The sequence below is a fragment of the Corvus hawaiiensis genome, chromosome 8, assembly GCF_020740725.1.
Source record: "Corvus hawaiiensis isolate bCorHaw1 chromosome 8, bCorHaw1.pri.cur, whole genome shotgun sequence".
In the NCBI taxonomy this organism is placed as follows: Eukaryota; Metazoa; Chordata; class Aves; order Passeriformes; family Corvidae; genus Corvus; species Corvus hawaiiensis.
The window spans coordinates 3,715,563-3,730,588 of NC_063220.1; the positions used below are offsets into that span (position 1 = coordinate 3,715,563).

General features: G+C 50.0%; 1 protein-coding gene across 6 annotated transcripts in view; it reads left to right on the forward strand.

Moving 5' to 3' along the window:
* The window catches only part of FAM53B (family with sequence similarity 53 member B), a 44,802-nt gene that overhangs the window by 15,327 nt on the left and 14,449 nt on the right, over positions 1 to 15,026 (forward strand). For 4 of the 6 annotated variants that reach the window (XM_048311076.1, XM_048311073.1, XM_048311075.1 and 1 more), the window contains 3 exons: positions 1,525 to 1,757; positions 4,828 to 4,879; positions 11,524 to 12,242. In XM_048311076.1, the coding sequence (XP_048167033.1) occupies positions 1,689 to 1,757; positions 4,828 to 4,879; positions 11,524 to 12,242 (840 nt within the window). In that variant the 5' untranslated portion in view covers positions 1,525 to 1,688. Of the gene's footprint in view, positions 1 to 1,524; positions 1,758 to 1,826; positions 2,019 to 4,827; positions 4,880 to 11,523; positions 12,243 to 15,026 lie in introns of those variants that run through there. The other 2 variants (XM_048311078.1, XM_048311077.1) reach the window with 2 other exon arrangements.

Here is a 15,026-nt window from a genome sequence, read left to right on the forward strand (position 1 = left end):
CAGGTTGCTCCCAGCCCTGTCCAGCCTGGCCTTGGACACTGCCAGGGATCCAGGGGCAGCCACAGCTGCTCTGGGCACCCTGTGCCAGGGCCTCAGCACCCTCACAGGGAACAATTCCTTCCCAATATCCCATCTAACCCTGCTCACAAATTATGTGTCATTTTGACACTCTGAAATGTTTACTTTTCTGTTTGACAGTTTTCATTTGGTCACTGGCTTGCCCAGAGGTTTATGATGAAGGTACCAGTAAACTGTAAATTATGAGTCCACCGATATCCCACAGAAAGCTGGAGACTGTGTCAGGCACCCATGGGAACAGTAAATCTTTGGAAAATGTATTGATTCCCAATCTTGGCTTTGCACTCTGGATGAACTTTGTCCTCATAAAATAATAGAAGGTGATTTTTCTTTACCAGCCAGCTGGCCTTTAAATGAGCTACTCTTAACACCACTGCAAGCTCTAATCCGAGTAAACACGGACAGGATGATTTAGGAGCTGGGAAGAGCAGCCATATCAGTTTGGAGTAAGGGTTAATACTTTGTGGAATATTCCTGTCTATTGTCCTTAAATATCACAATTGGCTTTGACTGGATGGTGTAAGATCAGTGTTTTACGCTCTTTGGATTGTGCAAATGGTGGGTTTGGTTGTTTGCATCAACTGCACAGCAGCAAAATAGCGAAACGGGATTAGGGGAGTGATTTGGGGAAAACGCTGATTTCAGTAATCAGATTTGAGTTGCAATCTGTCTGCTTTACAAGGGAATAAGTCTGTTGGGGAGGATGCCAGGAGGTGAGGCAGGGCTCATGGTCAGGACAGCTGGGCAGTGCTCTATGAGCCTGGCTTGCAGTTTGTGTTTGAAGAGCCTCCTTGTTGTCCAGCCTTAGCTTTTCTTACCTAAGCAATAGGTAAGGATCAGGAGGCATGGTGTGGCCCTTAGGATTTCAGGGCAAGGAGCTGTCTCTCCTTCCTTGCAGCCAAATCTTTGCCTTGGTTTTTTTTTCCCTAAAGGGCTCTGCATAGATTGGGAATCATGGAGTAACTGGGGTGGGAGAGGGGCATCCAGGGGATTTCACAGCCGTAATGATGCTGGAGAGGCTTTTTCTGCTGGACATCTGCTCCCAGCTGGTCTGGGGGCAAGGGCTTCTGTGAGATCAACCCTGGAGCTTTAATGAGCTCTTCTTTCAATGTCTTGGTATCTTCAACATAGGGGATGTGAGTCCCCTGTTCAAATGGAGAATTCAGAGGAAACTTCATAAATTTGACTGAAATACTTGTGTCCTCGTGGATCACCTTGTGTACCTTGTGTGCTTCTGACAGCGCCCGTGAGCGCCCCATCCTGTGAAACCCCTCTGTGCTGATGAGGAGCAGAGGGGCACCGACAGTGTTTAAGATCCTAAAACAAACACTCCCCTCAAGCCACCACCATCAGGGTGTTTTTTGGGCGGTGCTTGCCCCTTGCCCAGTGCATCCACCCTCTGGGCAAGTCCCCTAAAGCTGTTCCTCTCTCTCTCTCTCTGTGCAGGGAATTTTCCACACCCCGAGGCTGTCCCTGCACATCCCCCGAGGAGCCGGCAGGGCCCAGCCTCTCCTGGGGGAACATGGACTGAAAGAGGAGCTTTGCCAGCCCCCAGCTGCCAGCACCCTTTGCCTGGACCCTGATGGACTCCGAGGCAGGACTGCATTACCATGGTGATGATCTTAACCAAAACTCGGGAGAACAAAGGTGCTGACTCTGTAACATGCAGGACTGAGCTGGTAAGCTTTGTGAAATCTCTGTTCAAAACTGTTTTACTGCCAAGAACTTTGCTGTAGATTTGTAATAAGGGTTTTCTTTCCTGCAGGGATGGATCTTTAGATGGTTTGCAGCACTGATTTCTACCAAGCTGCACTAATATCCAAGGAGCAGGTGATTTGTAAATGATTGGAGTGCTGTGGCTTTTGCATACGTGGATTTCAGTAAGCACCCAATGGGATAAACAGTACAAAAAACCCAAATCAGTGCTGTGAATAACACAGGTGAGAAGTTGCTTCACTGACAGTGAAGAGATGCTCATCATTAATAGGAGGATGAGCAAGTGGGAAGCAGACTTAAGTGGGAGATGCTGAAGGGCAGTGCTGTGGTAGTTAAATTGGCTGTGAGCCTGGAGAGGTGCAAATCCACCATGCTGAATGAGCAGGCAACAACAAAAAAACAAGTGAGGGGCAGCAAACAGACTAAAGGGTGCTGTGAGGGGTGAGTGTACCTGTGGTAGGGGCAAATAAGGGATAACATTGTCTGGAGGCAGGGTCAGAGCAAATGAGGAATAGGTGCAGGGTGATGGAGAGCCATCAGAGCAAGGCTGGCTGTGGACATTTTCCCTCTATCCTCCTGGAGAGATGGGCATGGTCTGAGAAGAAACTTGACCGAGAGGCAGGGTGCACTGAGAGTCTCAGATAAGGGCATGCAGGAGCACAGCAGGAAGCATCTGGCAGGATGAGCTGTAGATGGGCATTCTGAGCATAAAAGAAAGACAAATGCCTGAGTTTGCTGAGGATGGCAAACTGTCCAGCTGGGCTCCCCAGGCAGAGAGCACAGCGTGCTGGGGTAAAGGCAGGCTGCCCTGGCAGTGAACGGCAGGGGAGAAGGTGAGCAAGCCAGAAGCAGTGGAAAATCCTGCCTTAAAAGGGTGAAATTTGGGAAGGATATTGATACATTAAAAGAGTATCATTGCTGCAGTGTTGGCTCCTGCTGGGAAGGCAGCATCTCCTGTGGCTGCTGCTCGGGGTGGGAAGGGGAGAACCTGAACATTCAGCACCAGCTGTGCCCTGGGAAGTGTGTGGGACAGGTGAAGGGGAACTGGCTGCAGAGAGGCAGATGAGAGTAATTTCTTCTACTCCTAAGAGAAGGGCTGGGTGCTCAGGCTGTGTGATGGCAGGTGGCAGAGATGCAGAGCTGTAACAAAGCTTTGCCCTCGCGTGTTTGCCGAGTGCTTCCCGCAGCTCTGGGGCTGGGTCACGAGTGCAGGGATAGTCCTGGGTACACAAGGTGAATTGCTGGGTTGCCTGGACTGTTAAATTGGGGCAGACAATCACAAGAAGGCTGATGCACTAAAGAAAGCAAGAGTTTTTCTGGTGACTTCATGGGGAAGTGAAGAAAGCGAAACCCAAAGGAAATGAATGTCTGAGCACTGGGGCAGTATCACCTGCCAACAGCCAATGGGCTCGTTCAGTTCAGCTCCCAGTTTGGTATAAAGACAAAATTCTTACAAAATGGTAATTATACTCAATATGGGACATATGTCAGATTCCTCTCCCTCCTGCATTTGCAGACAGTGTCTGGTCTCTAGGGCTGGCACACAGATGTGCACTGGCACAGCCCCTGCCTTCTCTGGGGCTTGTCCCACTTCCATCTTTGCCCCACTTCGGCTGCTCCTTGGAGACAGCTGCCTGTCCTCTGTGCCTCCTGATTAATTCTACTGATGCATCATAAGGTGGGGCTTGACAGATGGAGATATCCCTACTCTGCCTAGAAAAGTGGCACACGCTCCAGAGGTGACTGACCCTTATTTACCTTCTCCACATCTACACCCCAGAGTTCTTTTAAGCCTCCCTATCCCTCTATATTCAGTATTTCCAGCATTCTGTGTATGAAGTGGGATCCTTTATTGGATTGCTCAGGTGCCATCATTTGGTTGTTTGTTATTATTATTATTATTATTATTATTATTATTCTCATTATGCACTGGTGATGCTGGCACAGAGAAGCTGTGGGTGCCCCATCCCTGGAAGTGTCCAAGGCCAGGTTGGATGGGGCTTGCAACAACCTGGGATAGTGGAAGGTGTCCCTGCCCAGGTGGAACTGGATGGCTTTAAGGTCCTTTCCAACCCAAACCATTCTGAGATTCCATAGTTAATGTGAGCAGGCACATGTAAAACATGGCTCAGGAGGGAAGGTGTGAGTGCAGTGGCCTAACGCCAGATAAAACACAATTATGGCAGTGCAGATGAACGTGGAGGCCGTGCTGGTGCTTCCCTCAGATGATATAAAGCCTCAGTCAGATGGGATGGTGTTGCCAGGATAGACACTTCAGAAGCCAGAATATGGATATTTTTAGGGATAATAAAGGAACAATTCGTATGAACGTGTGTTTTTGCAGGCATGGCTGAAATGGCATGCAGCTGTGGACAACATATTGATTTATTATATGTGAACCCATCCATGCTCATTTTTAGAAGTCTGATGGTGTCTCTTATGCTGTCAAGAGGAAAATTCTTGGGAAAAAAAGAATGTAAAAAGCAACCAGGATTATTTTGTACCCATACAGTGGCATTTCCCCCTATTTTTAGTGCAAATCAGCACAGTCTGAGCGCAGACTCCCCAGAAGTGCTGAGGTGAGGATGCCTTTGCCATAGAAACACATTATATGCTTAAAAAAGCTAAATAGCTGCTTTGTACCTAGATGGGAAGGCCTTAATGGCTTGGATGAGGTTCAGGATACCACTTTTGCTGCTTTCTTGCTCAATCCAGGATTACCACTAAATTGCAGCTCCCATTTTAGTTTCTCCAGAGTTTTGGGTCCTGAGGGATGGGGACCTTGCTGCAGCTCTTCCCTGAGGTAAGGACTGGTTGCAGGACCCTTGATCTGCAAGCTCAGGCCTTGACAAGGACTCTGCACAGCATTTAGTTAGAGGTGATTTCATTGAGGAAAGGTGACTGGGTGTGTTCCCTGGTCCCTGCCGGAACGGGGCCATGGAAGGCTCTCCTTTGCCCAGGCTGGAGGCAGGGTGGTGTCTGGTGCCCAGGTCGAGTCTGCAGGAAGTGAATAGTTTTTCTGGTTGTTTGCAGCACACTCCAAAGATGAGTCAAGGACCTACCCTCTTCTCTTGTGGCGTGATGGGTAAGTAATAGAAACTTCTCTCCGTGTTTCCTCCACCTCCGCTCCCGCTTCCTCGTGGCAATGGGTGGGAAGATGTCCTGACTTCTGGATGTCTCCAAAACCACTCCCCTGAAGATTCTGGGGTCGGCCCCCACAGCAGGGATGGAGCGACACCCACCCCACCACACCTGTGCCACTCTCCTCCCCAGAGGTGGTTGTTGTGCCCTGTTGCCATTGCTGAGTGACTTGCTTATCTCCTTTCCCCTCCCCTTTGATACATCTGCTTATTTTTAGAGTTACTCTTACAGCTGAGATTATAAACATTGGGGGTCCGGCGCTGTGTTTGAGTATCCAGCCCATGACTGTGGTTCTTGACTGTTTGCATGATGCAAGCAATAAACAACAGCATTATCACTAAGATGTTCTACCACCTGGCACAAAGTGGTTGGACAGACCTCAAACAATAAGGAAAACGTCTAATTTTTGCCGTTGACAGTAACCATGATATAAGATGTTTGAAACCTTTTATGTCAGAGCTTGCTATCAATTTTTATGCTGAACAGCCACCAAAATGGATGGAGGATTGGTGCCTTGGCCAATGATCCCAAAAAGCTGATAGTGCCAGAGGATGTGCTGCTGTGTTGTGCTCTTTGGCGTTCGTAGCGGGAAGCCACTCACTGGATGAGGCCTCAAAACCCAATTAAAATTGTAGGTCAAGTTTGAGCCAAGCTCCTTGCTGTGAAAGCCAATCCTGCACAGACAAAGAGGCTGCCCCTTTTCTTCATGGACACAACTCTCATTAGCGTTAATGAGAGCTGGGCACATGCTCTGACAGGAGATGTCTCCCAAGCTCTCTGATAGCTCCAGTCATTGGGAGCGTGGGGAGATGCAGAGCATTTGTGGGTTTTTTCAGATGAAAATCACAAGCTTCAAAGTCAAGAAGGGATAGAGACAGCCTGTTCCCTCTCTCCTGCCTTTCAAACATGAGTGAGGAACAAAGAACCCAAATCAGATGGTTTTGTCTTGCACTGTGGCACTGGCAGGCTCTTCAGCAGATATGCAGTCTCTGCCTAATTGAGAAGCAGCTTGTCTTTAAGAGCTTTTACAAAGCCTTCTGAGTTTTCGTAGCGCTGCTGTGCTGGTCTTCATGGCTGCCAAATTATCCTCCTTCTGAGGGAACTGAATGTCACCTCCTTGACCCTGGCTTGCCCTGTCATGGTCTCTGTCATGCCCAGTCAAGAGGAGCCCATCCTTCCCTTGTGTGGAGGGCACTGCTTGGCTTGGGTTTCATTTTAGGCATCTTCCCTGAGCGTTCTTCTTGATGTCCCTAAATGTGGGCCATGATCACAGACTAATCCAGTACCAAAACTTGCTTGACTTTTTAAATAAGTTACTATTGAAATGCAAAACTGGGGGAATATTTCCTGTCAAAGGGCCAAGGCCCTGTTGGTGGAAAGCACTGAGATAAATAAATACAAAGAAATTTGGACTGGTAGCACAGACAACGTGAGGCAAGGACTCACAGTCCTGTGCATGCTGGAGGTCTGGAGGGAAGTTGCCTGATTTTTCTGGGGTTTTAGACAAAAGAGGATCTTAGAAAAGAATCTTTCTGGTGCCTTTGGGGCGAGGGCAGCTTTGGGCAGGAAAGCAGCTTGTTTCTGAACTCCGTGGCCATGGGGCAGCAGGGGAGAGGGAAGCCCAGCCTCTGCCAGGGAGAGCATCAGCCACACCCTGGAGCTTTCCTCACAAGGTACTAAACACTGCAAGAATCTGAAAATGGATTATAGATCGTAACCAAACTCGGTATACTGAGTAAACATTATCAAAGACTTGATATATTGGATGATGCATGGTTAGGTCCAATTCTCAAGGTGACCTAAATAATCTTTTGGTTTTTAGATTTGTAAGAAATATTTCTGCCAGTGAAATGATAATATTGCTAAAAAGATTGGGTTTTATCTTTATATAGCCCTCTGCCTGGAGGAAGATTAAAGGTGAAATGCCTAGAACTATAAATTCAACAACTTCTGCTTTCCCTTCTCCTTGATGGGTCCTTGAAACACCCAGGAGTGAAAGAATTGTCCTGTTGATATATAGCTTGGGGTTTTTTTCCTCCTTTTTTTCCCTTTTCCTTCCTCAGCAGTCTCCATGGCAGGTCCCCAGTGAAAATACCAGTGACTGTACTAGAAAAAGTGGCATCTTAGAAAGTTGGTTCATTAGGGTGGTGAGGGTCTGGCACAGGTTGCCCACAGCAGATGTGGCTGCCCCATCCCTGGAAATGTTCAAGATCAGGTTGGATGGGGCTTGGAGCAACCTGGGATAGTGCAAGGTGTCCCTGCCCATGTCTTTTCCTATCCACCCAAAGCCAGAAAAATTCCAATACAGGAAGTCAAAAGTAACAGCATCCCAGAATGGTTTGGATTGGAAGGGACATTAAAGCCCATCTCATTCCACCTCCTGCCATGGCAGGGACACCTTCCACTATCCCAGGTTGCTCCAAGCCCTGTCCAACCTGACCTAGTAAGAGAAGCTCAGTAGGTGTGTGCTGACAGCTGTGACCTCCTGTTTTCTGTGTAAGCAAGAAATTATCTCTGAGGGAAGCTGCAGGCAGGGTTTTATTGAGGCTGTGACAAGGTGCTTGCGCATGCAGGATCCCAGTCCCAGCCCTGACTGTAAAAGGGAGGAGGAGGAGGAGGATGGCTTTGAGCCCATCAGGGACACATCCTGCACTCATCCTCTGGGAAGAGCTCTTTCCAAAGCAGCCATCATTTCCATTTTCCCTTGGAGGGCTCTCTCAGAGTTTGTCTTCCTAGAGCGCTGCAGCAGAGCAGGGTGAGGGATGGAGCACGCAGGTCACCTTGTCTGTCCTTTGGCACTCTCACGTCACTCCTCCACCACGTTTGGCAACACCATCATTCCGAGCGTGCCGGGGCAGGGTTGCAGCCTCGGGCTCACTGTTGCACAGCTCTTTCTTGGAAGTGGCTTTTCACCATCCGTGGGTGACAGAGGAAAGCCAAGAAACCAGGAGAAAATTCCTCGTGGAATCATCAAGGTTGGAAAGGACCTCCAAGATCATCAAATCCAACCTTGAGCCCCTTCATGGGGGTGATGGCCCTTGACTGCATCCTGAAAGCACCTGCCAGGCTTGCATGCCTCCTCTTTCTAAGCCAGGGTTTTCTGGAATTTCGGGGTTGTTTTTGGAAAGGCCGTCAGTGTAGAGCACCTTGGTGCACATTCGAACACAGTCACCCTGCAACGAGAAAAAGCTGCGTGGGGAATTCTGGTGAGGTGCAGCTGGAGCAGGGACACCCCTCCAGAGGATCCCGTTGAGGAGCTGGGTACGTTTCACTGTCAAGGTCGGGCATTTCCCTCCCCCATGCAGGCTGTTGGCACGAGGAGCCCACAGGTGTGTTTAATCTCCCGAGTAGATTTTGGGGCTGTTGTTTTCATTTACCATTGAAGCACAGATCTGCCCATTGTATTTTCATCTTATTTCTGCACTAGGAAAGCTCCCTGGCACTGCCATCAGCTAATTACAACCATTAAATGCGTTCCACACTTAAAAATTATCTCCTGAACATAAATAGGGGGCAGTGGAAAATGCAGGCTGCCTTTTCCCCTGTGCACAGGGACTGTGAGACCAAAATTCAACTTGAACAACACGGAAAAAAATGGGAATTGGATGTGCACCTGTGCGCAGACAAATGTTTGGGTTAGGTTCCAAACAGAATTTATCTGCCAAAAAGGATAAGAAAAATTGATTGAAACCCCTAATTGCTTTACAAGTTGCCATAATAAATTATGTATTAATGTAAATTATTTCATGGGAAAAGAACATAGAGGAAACTTGAGCAGAAGGATCATGCATTATGTATAAAAAGGAACTGTAAAAATATTATAGCAGCACATTTGTGTCGCTGTAGTTAAAGTTGTGTCAGCGTTTTGGTTTTACACCCTTCTCTGTGGTTATGAGTGGTCATTAAAATTTACTCTGTGTCACCAGAGGAGCACAGCAGTCATTTAAAAAGCCCGGGGCCATCGCAGAGCTGCAGAGTGCCTGACTTGTCCATGTGCTGCTCCCACAAATCCTGGAGCTCAGCGTTTGGAAACCTGGCTGTGATGCTCTGAGGGTGGATCCTGTTCTCCATGGGGCAGTGCAAAGCTCTCAAGGATGGAGGACAACACCCATCTCCCCAGTTTTGGGATGTGGCTCCAGCCCATGAGCACCACGAGGGTTCATTTGATGTGGCGAAGGTTTTTTGAGAGAACAGCTGGGTTTTGTTAAGGTGTCAGTGCTTCTTTTTGCAGTTTTAAGTCAAAATCCAGAAGTAAGATGCTATTTCATCCAGGGACCCATACAGCCAAGAAGGACCTGTTTAAGCAGGGCAAGAGCCCCTCAGGCTGCACTTACACCGTGCTCTGGTTGTCTTTTTGTTTTCCAATAGGCAAAGGAGAGTTTTACAGCAGGCAGACCAAGGGGTTCTCGTGGTGGGTTTTATCCTGGAACAAATTGCTGCCTCAGGGTGAACCAGGCTGAGGTTTGTAATTTAAGAAAATGAATACATGTTTAACTGCAGCAGAATTAATGGCTCCAGTGCAATTATTGTTATCAACGTGCACAGGATGGGAATCTTAGCCTTCAAAAATTGAGCAGAAAACCAGCAGCTTTTCCTCAATAAGGCTTTCCAGAATTCTTTAATTATACCCTCGGCTCTTAGACTACCTTATTTTCAATTTGTTTCAGGGCAACCTGCCTTCTATTTGCACTGAAAACTCATTTTCTGGGCTACCTGGTATTTTGGGACTGGTCAGTGATGGCTGGGGGCCTGGAGGGGCCAGGTTGTGCCAGCTCACGTCGTGCAAGGGGAAAAGCAAGTAATTGCAAGCTGGGGCCGGGGACAGTGGTGCTTTTGCCATTTTCTTTGCCAGGTTTGGAAGATTTATAGCTGTTTGTGCTGAAGCAGGGGTGAAAGAGGAAGGTGTCCTGTATCCTCCTCACCAAGGCCTTTTGTACAGTCTCCGGCCAGAGGATTGTGGCAGCTTGCCATGAAAAATCAGCTTCTATTTCTGTTTCTTTTGTCTGCTGACCTGACCCAAGAAATCTCTCTGCTGGCAACGTAGTGCAGAGGAAAAATAATAAAGATCTAAACATAGATGGAGTTGTCTAGCACAGATTTCTCACTTTTCATTGTGTTTATTAAAATGAGGAGAGCAACAGTTGAAATGCCGTGCGGTTAGTGTGGGCAGAGCCAGGCTGCTTGTGGCTGGAGCTGTTGTGGCAGCAGCTGGAGGCAGGGAGAAATTGGAAAATAGGCCAAGGGTGGTGCAAGGGGCCCCAAATCTGACCTCCCGACTTGAAACCTTAGTCGGAAGCGTTCTGCACTGTTGCATCTTCCCTACCAGGCTGGTACCTGCAGCTGCGGGCTGGGCACGGCTTTTAATTCATCCTTCAGATGTCTGACTGGAAATACCCAAAAAAGCCCCCCAAAATATTGCATGGTTTAGATACAATCATGTGAAACTTGGCAGCGACGGTTCTCCAGCACGGCCAGGCTCTGTTTGCAGCAGCCAACGACAAAAACAGGCACTGGTGAGAGGCTGTTGGCTGATGACTTTTTTCCACTGCAGCAGCCGGTGGGGTTGTCCTGCCATGGTTTTCCTGTTGCGTGTTGAAGGTGTATCTGCGGAGAGCCCTGTCCTTTTCAGGGCAGCCCAGCCTGGAGGGTGCCTTGCTTCCTTCTTTTGTTGTCAGGGGGATGTGTGCAGGAGTGAGATCATCCTCCTTAATCCTCTCTTCAGACCTGGCTATCGGTGGGAAGCTGGGGAAGGGTCTGGAGCACAAGTCTGATGAGAACAGCTGAGGGAGCTGGGGGGACTCAGCCTGGAGAAAAGGAGGCTCAGGGGGCACCTTCTCATTCTCCACAACTCCCTGACAGGAGGGTGCAGCCAGGTGGGGGTCTCCTTCCAGGTAAAAAAGTAATAAAACAAGAGGAAACTGCCTCAAGTTGCACCAATGGAGGTTTGGATTGGACTTCAGGGAAGATTTCTTCATGGAAAGGTTTGTCCAGCCCTGGCACAGCTGCCCAGGGCAGGGGTGGAGTCCCCATCCTCAGAGGGATTTAAAAGCCCTGTGGATGCAGCCCTTGAGGACATGGGTTAGTGGTGGCCCTGGCAGTGCTGGGTTAATGGTTGGACTTGATGATCCTAGAGGGCTTTTCCAACCTCAACGATTCTATGTTTTTTAAACTCAGCTGTAAATTCAGGCAATTATCAGTTGTGGAGCCCAGGACAAACCGCATACATCTGAGACATGATTTAGCACAGAAATAACAAATAGCCACAACATTTTATACTGCTGAATTCCCCTTAGCTAGTGCAACCTGGAATATTCAGAGGCATGTTTTTATCTTCTTCTAGCAGTTTTGCTCCTGCTGGGACTGTCACTTTGTCTCTCTCTCCATCTACACCACGCAACCCGCTCTGCTGGCAGTTCGGGAAACCATATTCCAAGAGTTAATTAATTTGTACTGGAAAACGTCCCATATGCTACTCTTTTTGTTTATGGACGTAGAAAGCGAGTCGCAGAATTAATTAACGCTAATGCCTGTGCGTGTTGTTTTGTTGCTTTTTTTTTTTTTTTTTTCCTTTCCTCCTTTCTGAACCAGAAAATGACAGATGGAGAGATCTCAGCAGGAAATGTCCACTTCAGCTCGAGCAGCCGGGCGCCAGCATCTGGGACTGCCTGTCGGACAAGGGCGAGGAGGGCCCGCGCTGGCCCAGGGACACGGCCGGCACCTGCTCCGTCACCAACCTGATCAAGGACCTGAGCCTCAGCGACGCCCACGGCAACCCCTCCGCCCCTCCCAGCAAGCGCCAGTGCCGCTCGCTGTCCTTCTCGGATGAGATGTCGGGCTGCGGGACCTCGTGGAGACCGCTGGGCTCCAAGGTGTGGACGCCGGTGGAGAAGCGGCGCTGCTACAGCGGCGGCAGCGTCCAGCGCTACTCCAACGGCGTGGCCACCATGCAGCGGAGCTCCAGCTTCAGCCTGCCCGCCCGCTCCAACCCGCTCTGCGGCGAGCAGCCCGCCCTGCCCGGCCGCCCGGGGGGCCAGCCCAGGAAATCGGCTGCCGGAGGGCACGGCGGAGACAGGGTGGACATGCAGAGGTCCCTGTCCTGCTCGCACGACCGCTTCTCGGAGTCCGGCGCGCCCTCGGCCAGCAGCACGCCCGCCTCCACGCCCGAGCTGGGCCGCCGCGCCGCCGGCCTCTCCCGCAGCCGCTCCCAGCCCTGCGTCCTCAACGACAAAAAGGTCGGCGTCAAGCGGCGGAGGCCGGAGGAGGTCCAGGAGCAGCGGCCCTCGCTGGACCTCGCCAAGATGACCCAGGTGAGGTGTCCCTGCGAGGGGCTCCGGTGTTCTGTGCTTTGCTCAAGAGCCTTCGGCGTCCTCCAGGGTGGGTCTGTGGCACGAGGGGTAATGTGGGTGTTACGGAGACACGTCCTTCTGTCCGGACAGAATCACCCGTTCCCTCCCAGATGGATTTCTTTAGCAAATTCATGCATTTCTCTTCCACACTGATTTTTGCATGCCGAGTCCACCGTGTCGTCATTTCCTTCTGCAATGGGTTTTGAGCAGGAATATGTTAAACCCCACATTTTTGAGTTCAGGGAAGATGAGCCCTGGGCCTGCCATGGTGAGATGAAGGCAGCACCCCAAGGCACCCAGCCCTGGCTCCATCAGGTGCTGAATTCTTACTGCTACGGGCTTTGCTTGCTCTTAGGCTCTGTAATTTTCCACTCTGGAGATGTTATCACGTTTCATTTTCGTTGCAAAGACAGAGCACAACCTTCCTCTTCGATCTGCTGCACAGAGCCAGATAACAGATCTGAAGCACAAATCAGCAAGGATTTTGCTCCTTGGTCCTCTCCCTGCTGGACCAAGTGACTGGACATTAGCAAGAGACAGAGCAAGAGGCTGCATTGAAGGACGTTTCCCTTCCACACTCACGAGATTTCCTGCAGTTCTATGATTTGACATTTCCCACATCAATAATTTACAGTCACAAAGTCAGTGACACCATCAGCTGAGTGTGGGATGGAGATAATGAGGGGTGTGAAGGCCCCAGGGCTCTCGCTGTGGGAGCAGGGGAAGCCTGGCCACCTCCCAGGATGGGCTGTCACCTTCTGCTGGCCTTAGAATTTCCCCCATAGTTTCAGTTCCATGTGGTTGCCTGCTGTGCTTCATCCCAGAGTCACCCGTGTTGGGAGTGTTTACCCTAAAGGTTTTGTGGCCTGTCTGGTGCAAGGCATCTCCTTGTTGTCTGCAGGGAAACTGCTGGGAGAAATTCACCAGGTGGGGATGGAGAAACAGCTGGGAAACACCCAGCGGGTGAGATCCAACATTGTGTGTGCATTTTCTCCTTACAAGAACATGATATTTTATGGTGTTCTGTGCTTGGCAGTGCAGAGGGTGTTTGAAGGAGTGCAGTGGTACTGGAGGAAGAGATCATCTTTTCCTCCCCCAGAAGAGCTTAGAGGATAAAAAGGGTGAAGGAATCACATATTTGGTGAGATCAGGCAAAAAACATTAGGATTGCTCTTGTCTTTTCATAAATCACAGCAACAACATTTATTATGCCAAGCTTATTTTATTAGATAATAAGCAGGATGGACAGTCAAAACCACGTACATGTGTTGTTATATTTTACTAGCCACAGGGTGGAATAGCACAACTGCTGCCTCTCATTCTCTCTGTACAAGCAGACAAGCATCATTTCACTTCCCTGGAAGTGTTCAAGGCCTGGTTGGATGGGGCTTGGAACAATCCAGTCCCGTGGAAGGTGTTCCTGTCCATGGCAGGGGATGGAATGAGATGGGCTTTAGGGATCCTTTCAGTCCAGACCATTCTGTGCTTCTCTGGTGTGATGGACAGGGAAGGAGGACAGTGTCCAGGTTCTGGCTGGACAGACCTTTGTTGCCCTCTGGGGATGTTGTGAGGCAGCTTCTCCATTGCATCAGTCCAAGGGCGAAAGTTTGTTGGCTGGGAAAAAAAGGGCTTGGCCACGGAGATCCTGAGGGTCAGCAGGAGCTTCCCTTTCCCTCCAGTGGATGCTGAGTCCAGCAATTATGTTTATAATTTGGATGGCCATGGCTTTGACATGGGTGGATGATCCAAGGATGACAAAAGATCTAATCACTTGGATGTCCAAAAGCAGCTCAGTCCATGTTCCTGGAAAACCCTCATCTTGAGGAATAGTTGTGTTTTCTCTGGCTGCTGTCCTCCACATCAAAACATCTTCCAAAGTGAGAAAGCAATGCCTGAACACTCAGCATTGCTCAGTGTTGGGGTGGCTCATCCTCTGGGAGAAGCGATACTGCAAGGAAAGGGTCTGGAAGCTGCACACTGTGTGGCACATGCACTGTGGGAATGGGGAAGGGGTTGCCTGGTGCAGCGTCTCTCCTAATGCCAGGGGGCACCCCCTCTCGCAGCCCCTCCTGTCCCTCTGGTCCAGGCTGGGTGGCCGGAGCCGCTGCCGAACGCCCGGTGGTTGCTGCAACCAACAACAGCATCACTAAGGAGCTCCCCAGTGGGATCCTGGCCAAGCAGGTCCCATGGATATTCTCAGTTTCCAGGCAGGAAACCCAGCCGGGCTCAGGTGCCCATGGGACCCCTCAAGGCAAGGATGTGCTGCTGGGTGTGGGGTGGCAGGGCTGGAGCAGAGTGGGGAGAAAGCAAATCCGTGCAGGGGCCAGGGTTTCAGAGCTGAGGGGTTATGGAAAGCAGCGCTGGCAGGCGGCTCTCGGCGTGGGAGGACTGGCACAGAGGGACGAGCAGGATGAGGCAAGTCACGGGGAGCATTCTTGCCTTTGGTGGGGCACGGTCAGAGCCCTCCCTGGGATGGGAATGCCGGGAAAACCAACGAATTCCTCGTGGGGAATAAGTGTGCTCGAGAAAACCCTGCAAAGTTGGGTGATTTCAGAGGAAGAGCTGAAATAATGGCAAGTGTCTGTGTGGCTGCATGTGTGCTCAAGTCTGGGTTTATCTGGGATAGAAACACCTTGTGTGCAATGGGCAAAGCAAAGGACACCCAAGGTGTCCAGACTGGGCTTTCCAGTTATCCACAAAGGATTTGCTTTTCAGATGGGGAAGCTGAGGCATGGGGCATTCCCT